Source organism: Somniosus microcephalus, chromosome 17 (genome assembly GCF_052327205.1).
Source record: "Somniosus microcephalus isolate GS21.2 chromosome 17, FLI_Smic_1.0, whole genome shotgun sequence".
NCBI lineage: Eukaryota > Metazoa > Chordata > Chondrichthyes > Squaliformes > Somniosidae > Somniosus > Somniosus microcephalus.
In genome coordinates, this window is record NC_141003.1 from 8,560,325 (window position 1) to 8,573,385 (window position 13,061).

A 13,061-nucleotide genomic window follows, 5' to 3' on the forward strand; every position below is an offset into this window, starting at 1 on the left:
GCAGAGATCTGCAGCCACAGCTGAGGAGCAGGACGTCTCTGTCGGTGGCAGTGAAGGTGACGGTGGCTCTCAACTTCTATGCCACCGGCTCGTTCCAATCCGCTACTGGGGACATTGCCAACATCTCCCAGTTCGCGGTACATTGCTGCATCCGACAGGTGAACAATGCCCTTTTCAGAAGGAGACGTCAGTACATCTCCTTCCCCATGACCCTGGACAAGCAGCAAGAGCGTACAATGGGATTTGGAAGGATAGCGGGCTTCCCCATGGTCCAGGTCGTAGAACTGATGAACCAGCATTGGTCAGGCCTTGCTTCAGGGCTGCAGTGCGCAGGGCATGGCAGCTAGACAAGTCCACCCTCCCCCTTTAAGAGCTGACCGGCGCCAGAGTGTCTGCCGTCAATCAGCAACTCGCCGCACCTGCGCTGCGCCTGCCCTCGGGGGTATCGCCCCGGACCGCCGGCTTAGCGCCTAATGATAGTCGTGCATCGCCTGTTTTAGCGCAGCAGCAACCTCTTGGGGTGATGCGACTGAATATCGGCGAAGGTGGCGCGAACGTGTGCCGGGCGCAAACTTTAGCGGCCGCCCGACTGTAGCGCCCCGAACGTGGCTATACTGAATTTCTAGGCCATAGAATGGTTACAACACAGAAGGCGGCCATTTAGCCTGTCGAGCCCGTGCCGGCTCACTGCAAGAGCACTTCAGCTAGTCCCACTCCCCCGCTCTCTCCTCGAAGCCCTGCAAGTTCCTTTCCTTCAGGTACTTATCCAACTCCCTTTTGAAAGCAGTGATTGAATCTGCCTCCACCGCCCTTTCAGGCAGCGCATTCCAGGTCTTAACCACTTGCTGCATAAAAAAGTTTTTTCTTACGTCGCCTTTGGTTCTTTTGCCAATCACCTTAAATCTGTGTCCTCTGGTTCTCTACCCTTCTGCCAATGGGAACAGTTTCCCTCTATCTACACTGTCCAGACCCCTCATGATTTTGAACACCTCTATCAAATCTCCGCTCAATCTTATCTGCTCCAAGAAGAACAACCCCAGCTTCTCCAGTCCATCAGCGTAACTGAAGTCTCTCATTCCTGGAATCATTCTCGTAAATCTTTTCTGCACCCTCTCTAAGGCCTTCACATCCTTCCTAAAATGTGGTGCCCAGAATTGGATACAGTACCCCAGTTGGGGCCGAACCAGTGTTTTATAAATGTTCAGCATAATTTCCACACTTTTGTACTCTATACCTCTGTTCATGAAGCCCAGGAACCCATAAGCCTTTTTAACTGCTTTCTCAACCTGCCCTGCCACCTTCAACAATTTGTGCACATATACCCCCAGGTCTCTGTTCATGCACCCCCTTCAGGATTGTATCCTTTAGTTTATACGTCCTCTCCTCATTCTTCCCACCAAAATGCATCACTTCACACTTTTCTGCGTTAAATTTCATCTGCCACGTGTCCACCCATTTCACCAGCCTGTCTATGTTTTCCTGAAGTCTATCACTCTCCTCCTCACTGTTCACTATACTTCCAAGTTTTGTGTCATCTGCAAATTTTGAAATTGTGCCCTGTACACCCACGTCTAAGTCATTAATATATATCAAGAAAAGCAGTGGTCCTAGAACCGACCCCTGGGGAACACCACTGTATACCTTCCTCCAGTCCAAAAAACCGCTCACCACTACTCTCTGTTTCCTATCACTTAGCCAATTCCATATCCATGCTGCCACTGTCCCTTTTATTTCATGGGCTTCAACTTTGCTGGCAAGCCTATTATGCGGCATTTTGTCGAACGCCTTTTGGAAATCCACGTACACCACATCAACTGCATTACCCTCATCAACCCTCTCTGTTACCTCATCAAAGAACTTAATCAAGTTAGTTAAACACGATTTGCCTTTAACAAATCCGTGCTGGCTTTCCTTAATTAATCCACACTTGTCCAAGTGACTGTTAATTTTGTCCCCGATTACTGTTTCTAAAAAGCTTCCCCACTACCGAGGTCAAACTGACTGGCTTGCAGTTGCTGGGTTTATTTTTGCACCCTTTTTTGAACAATGGTGTAACATTTGCAATTTTCCAGTCCCCTGGCACCACCCCCGTATCTAAGGAGGATTGGAATATGATGGCCAGTTCCTCCGTGATTTCCTCCCTCAATTCCCTCAGCATCCTAGGATGCATCCCATCCGTTCCTGGCAATTTTTATCCCATCAAGTATCTCCACTACCTCCTCCTTTACTATGTCTATGGCAGCATCCTCTTCCTTAGTGAAGACAGATGCAAAGTACTCATTTAGTACCCTAGCCATACCCTCTGCCTCCGTGCATAGGTCTCCTATTTGGTCCCTAATCGGCCCCCTCCTCTTACTACCCTTTTACTATTTATATGCCTAAAGACAACTTTTAGATTACCTTTTATGTTGGTTGCCATTCTATTCTCATACCCTCTCTTTGCCCCTCTTATTTTTTTTTTTTCACTTCTCCTCTGACCTTTCTATATATAGCCAGCTTCTCAGATGTATTTGCAACCTGACATCTGTCAAACGCACTCTCTCTGCTTCATCATATTCTCTATCTCTTTCAGCATCCAGGGAGCCCTGATTTTGTTGCCCTGCCTTTCCCCCTAGTAGGAATGTACCTCAACTGTTTCCTCTTTAAAGGCAGCCCATTGTTCCATTACAGTTTTGCCTGCCAATCTTTGATTCCAGTTTACCCGGGCCAGATCCATTCTAATCCCACTGAAAATGGCCTTCCTCCAGTTAAACATTTTTACTCTAAATTGCTCGCTGTCCTTTTCCAAAGCTAATCGAAACCTTATGATACTATGATCACTGTTCCCTAAATGTTCACCTACTGACACTTGCTCCACTTGACCTACCTCATTCCCCAGAACCAGATCCAGCAATGCCTCCTTCCTCATTGGGCCAGAAACGTACTGGTCAAGAAAGTTCTCCTGAACACACTTCAGAAATTCTTCCCCTTCTCTGGATAGTTGAAGTCCCCCATTATTACTACTCTATAGTTCTTGCACCTCTCTAATTTCTCTGCAAATCTGCTCCTCCATATCTTTCCCTCTATTTGGTGGTCTATAGAATACACCTAATAGTGAAAAGGCACCTCTATTATTTCTTAACTCTAGCCATATAGATTCTGTCTTTGGCCCCTCCAGGACATCCTCCCTCTCCAGCATGGACATTCTCCTTGACCAATACTACCACTTCCTATCTTTCCTGAACACTTTATAACCAGGAATATTTAATACCCAATCCTGCCCTTTTTTGAGTCAGGTCTCAGTTATTGCCACATCATATTCACATGTGGCTGTTTGTGCCTGCAACTCACTTACCTTGTTTACTATGCTTTGTGCGTGCACATACATACATACACTGTAAACCCATCTTAGACAATCGTGTATTCTCTTATTTTTCAAATTGTAGTTTTAGTTGCTCTTATTGTTTTCCTTTCTATAATTAGGAAACTACTTAAGAGAATTAAAGGGGCAAGTACTTTATCTTCATGCAAGAAAGACTCCGGGACTACTGGGCTGTGATCAAAATTAGTAAAACCCATTTCACAGGCATTCCAGGGTTTTTGGACAATAAATGCACTACTATATAGGTTTTAGCATTAAACAATGACAAAATGGTTAACACATACATCATGGGTAAGCAAAGTTTGTTTGAGTTAGTACATGCAGCCAGTCGCATAGCCTAACAGACTTGCTGACATAAAGGCACAAGAAAACATGTTAGTAAACAGCCCAGCGAGAATGATAAAACATGTTTTTGAGTAAACCAGTCAAAACAGAAAGATAAGGTTAAGAACGTAGTAGCAGAGGGGGGGGAATAGAAAATATTGAACATAGAAAAGAATGAATTCAGTCTACAATCATGAGAAAGTATAGATAAGAGTGAGGCCTCTGCAGTAGCTATGGTTGTACTCCTATGTGGTCATGTGAATGGAAATCTGTTTGCTGACACAAGCGTCACCAGTCAGCTGAAAAAGTTAAAAACAAGACCTTACATGGTCAATGGAATGATTATATGAAGGAGAGGGGGTAGATTAGCTAGCTGGCACTTCTAGACAACAGGATCTAGTGTCTGACCCAGACAAGGTGTCCCGTGTTGTATGTACCTACTTATGGTTTGTAATAGAATAGGTGTCATAGCATTAAGCTCTATCTATAAATGTAATGCTTAGTTCAGTTCGGGTGAATTTTGGAAGTAATAAAATTAGACACCAAGCCAAGGGTCGTATTAATTTCTTGAATCAATTGACGTGTCACCTTGTGTGCCCAACAGTCCATACTGCGTAATATCCAAATTATACTGAGTGTAACAATAGGACACCTGTGTTATCTGAACTGGATATTGTGTCTTTCACACGACCCCCGTGCGCTTCTGCAATCTTACTGAAGGTGAACTGAAAGACTTCAGTGAGATAAAGTCAGATACAAATGATTAAACTACTTAATTTTACAGACAGCAAATGAATGTACAGAGTAACAGATGTAATCAAGTTCACCTTGATTCATCTAACTGTACAACCCTCCTCGAGAAGAAATATAACAAAAATTCATCACACTATCACTAGTAGTGTGCTCGCTTAACTTTTCCTGGTCAACCTTTTGATCTCGACTGGCTCTGGGCTCGAGAATTGTGACTGCCCTTTTCTCAGTGTTCATAGGCAGTGGGTAGGTTCTCCCTCTGACTCTTTCCCCAGTGATTTGCCAATAAACCTGCTAATAAAACTGGCTACCTCTTCTTTCCCACCTCCTCGCCTCCTTGAGTTGAACAAAAATGTTTCCTGCTGTTCTACAGGAGGCAGCATTGCAAATATGCTGCACTACAACCTTTTTTCTTTAAAATATTAGGTGGTGCCAAGCTTGGACTTTAAAGACTGTAGAAGGGTAGGAGTTTGGGCTTCCTCCAACACCTTTTTCTCATGTGACCAGTTTCACAACCATTTCCAGAAGGAGAACCCTTCTCTTATGAAGAAAGATTTTGGCCCTTTACTCTCTGCTGCACTTTGCGTAGCCCAGGTTCAACAGTTAACAGAGACTACATTAAACTTCAGAAATTATGTCTCCTGTCAATTACAGAGAAGTAAAATATTAACCATTTATTCTCAAGTACTGTCCAAATTTACTTCCAAATGATTCACAAACAAATATCACAGGCAAGGTATGATACAGCACAATTAGTAATTTACACTATATACAGGAAACTTTAGTTTAACTGGAGGTTAAATGTCCGGAAAGCTCTATCTACCGGCAAAATTCAGGAGCCGTTTCCTATAAGTTTTTTTACTTCTCGTTGCTTTTTTTTTTCCAGTCAGGCTCTGCAAGGTCTAGCTGAAGCTGTTGCTTAGCTACAGAGACGCTTTTAAGCTGCGACCGACTGTTTTGAAGCTGTTGCTAAGCAACAGGGTTTGTTGATTCACACGGAGCTCAAAAGCTCCGTATGTTTTAACATTAGCGCTGGTTTCTACGGCAGTTTTGATGGTACGGCACCAGCTCGGTCCCGTCAGTGCCGGATACCAGAAAGTTTCCTGTACAATTGTGTTGACCATTTAAGAGAGTCTGTTGTTCATCCAGTTTTTCTGGCAAATTTGCATGAGATGTTCTCTGAAGATACATATGTAAGCACTGTACACAGAACTCTATACAAGTTCTGTGCTTATAACTGTAATGAAGAACATTATTTTTGTCACAAGTACCACAGGTTTGAAGTCCTGGGAAGAATGAGCTAGAGTAGTGGACTCTCATTCTTTTTCTTCATCTCGCCCTATTCATTCCTCTTCCACCCATGTTCCCTTCTCTCTCTCTCTCTCTCTCTCTCTCTCTCTCCAGTACTGGCAGCAATTCCCCACTCAAGAAACCCCAAACAGTTCCTTCACCCTAGCGAATAATATCGGCCTCCTCTCTGCTGCAGAGATTGGGAACGTGGTGAAGATCCACTCTTGTGATAGCAGAAATGTTACTCCTGCCTGATCCACTGATCAAGTGCCACATCACGAGAGAATCCGTGGACAGCCATTGAGAGCTGAACCCCAGCAACAGGAAAGCTGGCTGGCCAACCCGGCTCTGCATTCCAAGTGGGATGACACCATTGTGCTCACCGTGTTTTGCAGTAAGATTTTCCACAGAACTTCATGGAAAACAATTTTTTTAATTTTTGAATGAACTTTTGTAGAAAACTGCTTGACAAAAAGCAATCTTAATAATGCCATCTCACTTGGAATGTCACTAGCTTAAGGAAAAGCAATGGTACCACTCGTGACATTAAAACATTTTAAGTCAATCACAATATCACAAACGAGACTTCTGAAAAATACAGCAATATACACAGTCAGCCACTTGGCGGAGAATTAGGTTTAAAAATAATTAAATAAAACAGAATTAATATTGACAGGTTGGGAGATCAGTCATATTTCAGATCATAAACATTTCTATGTTTAAAAATTGGCCCTTAGTGTTAGGGGGGGATTAAATACGTGGGGTTACGGGGATAGGGCTTGGGTGGGATGGCTGTCGGTGTAGGGACCGGGTGCTAGGGTTTGGATGATCAGCCATGATCTCGTTGAGTGGCGGAGCAGGCTCGAAGGGCCGAATGGCCTACTCCTGCTCCTATCTTCTATGTTTCTATGTTTCTATAAAAAGATTACTTTAATATCCATTTATGGGATTTTAGTACTCACTTTAATTTGCTTATTGCAGTGTTTGTTTCTCAGTTGGGAAAAAATCCAAATTCCTGATGTGTGGATGGAAATACATGGCGGGTCAGTCTGCTCTTTTTTTTTAAGGCAGGTCACTGCAAGTAATCACTAACTATTTTACTGTTTTATTTAATTACCTCAGGGCTGGATGCTACAGATGCATATCGCCTTTCCTAATGCTTGGGCTATCATACAGCTTTGTTTTATATAAAAGCCAGCTAAGTGTCGTTGCATCTTTTAATTGTTGAATGTCTGCCTTGAACTTGACTGATAGCCACATGCTCACCAGAGAATTCGTCTGGCAGCTTTCTGCTATATCTTCGCTCCTTTTCATTCCATCGATGAGGAAGTGAACAGGTAAGGCTCGATGGGGGCAGACGCAGTTCCACGTATAAGTTTTATTACAAGCAATAACCTAAGTTCAGCATTATCAGGAAACTTAGTGAAATGTGAACTGAAGTGTTTTAAAGTTAAACTCTAACACCATGTGACACCTGCTGTGTTGATCTTTGCTACTGTTTAATTTTTTACTTTTACATAACCTTAATTTGCATGGTCTGACAATGGCATTGTTTGTTATCTGAAGAATGTGAAAATCAGAGGGCTTGTGCCTTTTCCAATGAACAATTTTCAGCATCAAAGCATTGGCCTGAAGTTTCCACTAGGTTGCGCTGGTATTTCCAACACAGTTTGTCCAAAAATCGGCCAAACCAGCGCAAAAAATCACGGAATTTCAAGCGCAAATTACGTCCAGTGCAAATTGAGTTTCCGCGATCATTTGCACTAGTTTAAAAAACATTTTTCTGGAAGCTGGCTCTGCCCACGCCCCCAGATCTAATTAATCACCATGCTGAGTTTCCGCTATGTGCGCTCATTTGCAGACCTTCGAGGAGGCTCTTAAAATTAAGCTGCTTTTTTTTAAAATTTAAATAAGCGGTAGGGCACTAAAAGGCACCTATTAAATATATATATTTTTTTTAATTTACTAAGAAACTGACTGCTGTATAAACTGACTGATACCAATGTAACTAGTAAATGGTTCTGCATAGTTTTTTAAAAAGTCATTTTCAGTGATTTAAAATTAGGTTACTCAGACAGTGGACTGGACACTGATTAAAAATTCTTATTTTTTTGTGATAAACCCATTTTCAGCTGTATCAATAAAACGGCACCAGGTTACCACTCTTAAATATATCAAGGAATATTATTTTTAATTACGTTCTAAAACGCTGCTCGCCCTTTTGCACTGGTTCATGGAAGATGTTACGTTTGGCAATATGCAAATGAGAAATGAGTTTCAGCAGAAACTTGAACAAAAAAACTTCATGAAACTAGTGCAATATTGAGTGCAATTTGCGCCTGCATCACCAATCGTGCCCAAAGTAGAAACTCCAGGCCAGTGTTTCAACTTTGGCAATCTTACATTTCTAGATATTGCGAGAATAAAGTTCATAGGGGGAGGGCGGGCTTGATTATGGGAGTGGTCCTTGATGTTGAATACAAGAGACCCCTAAAATCATAACATAGATATCTCAGATAAGCAAAATGAATAAACAGAAGTCAATTAGACATACCACATGTCGATCTGTGTTGAATACTCTGAAGAGCCCAAGAGTACATCTGGAGGCCTGTACCACAAAGTTACAACTTCATTTGAGTACGTCTTTGTAGGAACTGACTTGGCCCTTGCCAAACCTGTAAAGAAAATAAGCTTCAACGTCTGATATGGTGAATTATAGATCTGAAAATGTAACACGTTGTATTTAAATAAAACTCAATAAAATGCAGCTGTAAAATAATCTTAATCAGCCAAAGCTGAAAATGGCCAAACAACATTTATTTTGCATAGACTAATGAATTGGATTGTACTCTTGCCTCAAGTAAACAAAATAGCATTTTGAATGGTGACTTCTATTTACTTAACGAAAACAAGAGTTTGGTTGGTATTATGAGTCACTAGCAGGTGATCAAGATAAAAATAGCTGGTACTTTACTAGAAATTTATATTATGAGTGAGTGGCAGATAATTTGCAACTTCCTCATTCTTTGTAAACAAGTCAACCTCCACATACAAAAAGGGTCTGGCTGCCATCCTTTCCAAGTGGAACACCCTAGTTCTGGGGCATACTTTTAGCTCATTGCTTGGAGAAGGCAGCATCAAGACTCCTGCAATATCCCAAAACATCTGCAAACCATGGCAGATCACAAAGCGAACAGTTGGAAGGGAGCTACATAAATGTAGGTTTAGCTTCATTTAAACAATGAGGGACACTCCAGGTCTGGTCAGTAATTACAATTTTCCCCCTTCTTTTAGGTGTCAGCCATGGCTCAGTGGTGGCTCTCTCACCAGTTAGTCAGAAGGTTGTGGGTTCAAACACCACTCCAGGGCTTGAGCAAATATTTTAGGTTGACAATTCAGTGCAGTTTTCCCAACGTCCTGGCTAATATTTATCCGTTAACCAACACGACTAAAACAAATTATCTGTTCATTTACCTCGTTGCTGTTTGTGGGTCATTGCTGTGTGCAAATTGCTGTCGCATTTCCCTATGTCAGAACAGTGACTACATTTCAAAAATACTTCATAGGCTGTCAAGTGTTTAGGGACATCCTGAGCTGGTTACTATAACAGTGCTCATACAGTCGGCACATGTTTTACTTATTGGTAATTTAATCCAAACTGAAAATTTAAAAATGGCAGTGTGCCAATTGCTTGCAGACTATGTGGCCAGCTAGAAACCTACTTCAACATTAGGCAGGCTGAGGGAGGCAGATCACAGACATTTTAAAACTGCTGCTGATTAAAATTGGGTTCCTCTCTGAAACTCTGTCCTTTTGTATACATATCCCCTTGATTCTGTCTCCTCTCTTCTGTTTACTGAACTTCATGATTGGTGGTTTTCTTTCCTAATTATTTGATGATTGATACATTCCCTACCTATTCAGTTCCAATTTGCTGTTTCATGAATCCAAAATCTGAATCAAGCAACTGCAAGAAATTTGCTTATATACACACACATGATGCCAAGTATAAACAGAGGAAATGTGATGCAACAGAAAAAATATGTGCCATATATAAAAAAGCTGGTGATGAATCAGCTTTTTAAAAAATATATGGAGTGGCCAATTTCGCAAATTAATTTCAGTGCCATACGCAGCCCACACTTCACAGAATCACAGAAACCCCACAGTGCAGATAGAGGCCATTTCGGCCCATCGAGCCTGCACCGACACATATCCCACCCGATCCCTGTATCATACAGAGATATTCAGTGCTCAGGCAATCAAATGATTTAGAAATAGTTCCGGCAGTAGAGTAGAATAGTTGAATTTTGTACCTTTTAAAATTGCAATTACTATAGAAAATACCAGAGTTAGAACTCAAACCTGCACACCTTACGAGAAATGTATAAAAGCAAAAAGTTCATCATTTTTTTTTCCAATGAGCAGTTTTGCAATTTGAGCAAGGTAAATTAAATTTGGCCATGTGTATCTTGGGGGTGGCATCTCTAGTTTGGGAAATACTGACCTAAAACCTTGCTTCCAAAGAAAACAAACCAGATTGATTAACCTCCTTTATTCCATTTGCATAAAAAAGCTAATGCAATGCGCATACCAACCAAGCAATATTTTCTTTCAATGGAAGAAGTAAGAGGTGGTAGGTAATTTCCAGAGATAAGTGAAATGGAAACAATCTTAGGCAAGAGGCACAAGGTAAGTTCACTGCAACCAATGTGTTTGATAAAGGTGGCACTAACTACTGAAGCTACTGTTGATAGATGGAATTGGAGTTGAAGCCTGGTCAGCACATTAGAGCTCTGTGTCTACAACAGGAAGAAGTCAAACATGATAGCAAAATACTGCAGATGTTGGAAATCCGAAATAACAACAGAAAATGCTGGAAAAACTCAGCAAGTCAGGCAACATCCGTGGAGAGAAATTTGAGTTGACGTTTCGGGTTTGACAAACATGCTTCGATTCAGGGGGACTTCTTTGATCAGTGAAAATGGTAATGAGGACCAAGGTGCAAAGTTCAGCTGCAGTAACCATTTGCATAAGCATGGATATAGCACTGTGAAGATGGCTGATGCCATTGCCTGAATTGCAGCAAACCAGTTCTGGTAGGAAGGAGACTGTCATTTTCGGTTTAAAACAGGTTCTACATTCACTGGATGTGAGCGTCGCTGGCAAGGCCGGCATTTACTGCCGGTCCCTAATTGCCCTCGAGAAGGTGGTGCTGAGCCGCCTCCTTGAACTGTGTGGTGAAGGTACTCCCACAGTGCTGTGAGGGAGGGAGTTCCAGGATTTGGGCCCATCCCAATGAAGGAACAGCGATATTATTTCTAAGTCAGGATGTAGTGCGCCTTGGAGGAGAACTTAGAGGTGGTGGTGTTCCCATGCGCTTGCTGCCCTTGTCCTTTTAGGTGGCAGAGGTCGCGGGTCGAGGAGGTGCTGCAGTGCATCTTGTAGATGGTACACACTGCAGCCAAGGTACACCGGTGGTGGAGGGAGTGAATGTTTAAGGTGGTGGAGGATGGGGTGCCAATCAAGCGGGCTGCTTTGTCTTGGATGGTGTTGAGCTTCTTGAGTGTTGTTGGAGCTGCACTCATCCAGGCAAGTGGAGAGTATTCCATCACACTCCTTACTTGTGCCTTGTAGATGGTGGAAAGGTTTTGGGGAGTCAGGAGGTGAGACACTCGCCGCAGAATTCCCAGCTTCTGACCTGCCCTTGAGCCATAGTATTTATGCGGCTGGTCGTCAAGTTTCTGGTCAATGGTGTCCATGAGTATATTGGGGACTTCATGGGGTCCAGAGTCAATATGGAGGACTCCCAGGACCACTTCCTCCCGACTGTATACCACTGTGCCGCCACCTCTGGTGGATCTGTCCTGCCAGTGGGAGAGGACATACCCAGGGATGGTGGAGGAGTCTGGGACATTGGCTGAAAGTCACACTCACAGCATCATACCTATGTCAGGCTGTTGCTTGACTAGTCTGTGGGACAGCTCTCTCAATTTTGCCACAAGTCCCCAGATGTTAGGTCCTGTATCAGGCACCAATAGGATGTCTTTCGATTTTGTGTATCTCATATTTCTACAGGATTGCTTCTACCAGCGCTGCAGCAGAGGATGTTGGAGACAGAACAGGTCAAAAACCTGCCTGTGAATGCAAACTCCAGGAGCAGGTCATGTGGAAAACCTAACAGTCTTAGCCATGGAAAGTGGTATATAAAGCCCATGTTCAGGCCATTTGCTGCTGCCTGGTCAATGTTATCCACATTAGCCTGCATCTACTTCCGAGATGTGACTGGAAATTAGGTGGTTGCCACTAATCTATGTGGGCTGCTTATCCAAAAACTTCACCAGCGAATTTGGAAAGAAGCCATACACATCTGGATTGTTCCCCACAATCTTCCTATCCTACGTATCAAACTGTTTTGACTCCTTTTCAGGAAGAACCGGAACTTTCTCCTGTACAGAGCACTTGCCGTATTTTGTCTGCACCTGGAAGCTAACTGCTGAGTTGATGAGTGGTTGTATAAGCAGGATCTCTTTAGATATTTGGGAGAAGACAGAACTTATTGGGATGGGATGTGACTATAACTGAAATGGGCTATCATTGCTTCAGGTCTTGTTTGGGAAGGATGAAGGGTAAATGAAATTAGCCAAAATTCTGGCTGCAGGTATATTTTCCAGATTCAATATGGCATCCTTGCCAGTCCCCACCCCCCTCTAGATTACTGTAGTTGCAGTCCAATCCAGACATTATACTCATGAAAAAGAAAAATCATAGAATGATACATCACAGGAGGCCGCCATTCGGCCCATCCGGCCGTTGCTGGCTCTTTGAAAGAGCTATCCAATTAGGCTCACTCCCCTGCTCTCTCTCCATAGCCCTACAAGTTTTAACATTTTAAATATGTATCTAATTCCCTTTTGAATGCTACTACTGAATCTGCTTCCACCACCCTTTCAAGCATTGCATTCTATATCATGCTGCATAAACATTTTTTCCCTAATTTTCCCTCTGGTTCTTTGAAATCTGTGTCCTTCCAGTGGAAGCAGTTTCTCCTTATCTACTCTAGTGGGTAAATTATTGGAAAGAATTTGGAGGACAGGATAAATCTTCATTTAGAAAGACACGGATTAATCAAGGATAGTCAGCACGGATTTGTCAAGGGAAGGTCGTGTCTGACAAACTTGATTGAATTTTTTGAGGAGGTAACAAGGAGGGTAGATGAGGGTAGTGCGTTTGATGTAGTTTATGTGGACTTTAGCAAGACTTCTGATAAGGTTCCACATGGCAGACTGGTCACAAAGTTAAAAACCAATGGGATCCAGGGCAAAGTGGCAAGTTG

At 42.7% G+C, this 13,061-nt stretch overlaps 1 protein-coding gene across 4 annotated transcripts in view; it reads right to left on the reverse strand.

Annotated features, from left to right (window-relative positions):
• Window positions 1–13,061, reverse strand: part of cdk17 (cyclin dependent kinase 17) — a 251,513-nt gene that overhangs the window by 24,763 nt on the left and 213,689 nt on the right. For all 4 annotated transcript variants that reach the window (XM_086009899.1, XM_086009897.1, XM_086009896.1 and 1 more), the window contains one exon: window positions 8,280–8,400. In XM_086009899.1, coding sequence (XP_085866025.1) covers window positions 8,280–8,400 — 121 coding nt within the window. The remainder of the gene's footprint in view (window positions 1–8,279; window positions 8,401–13,061) is intronic.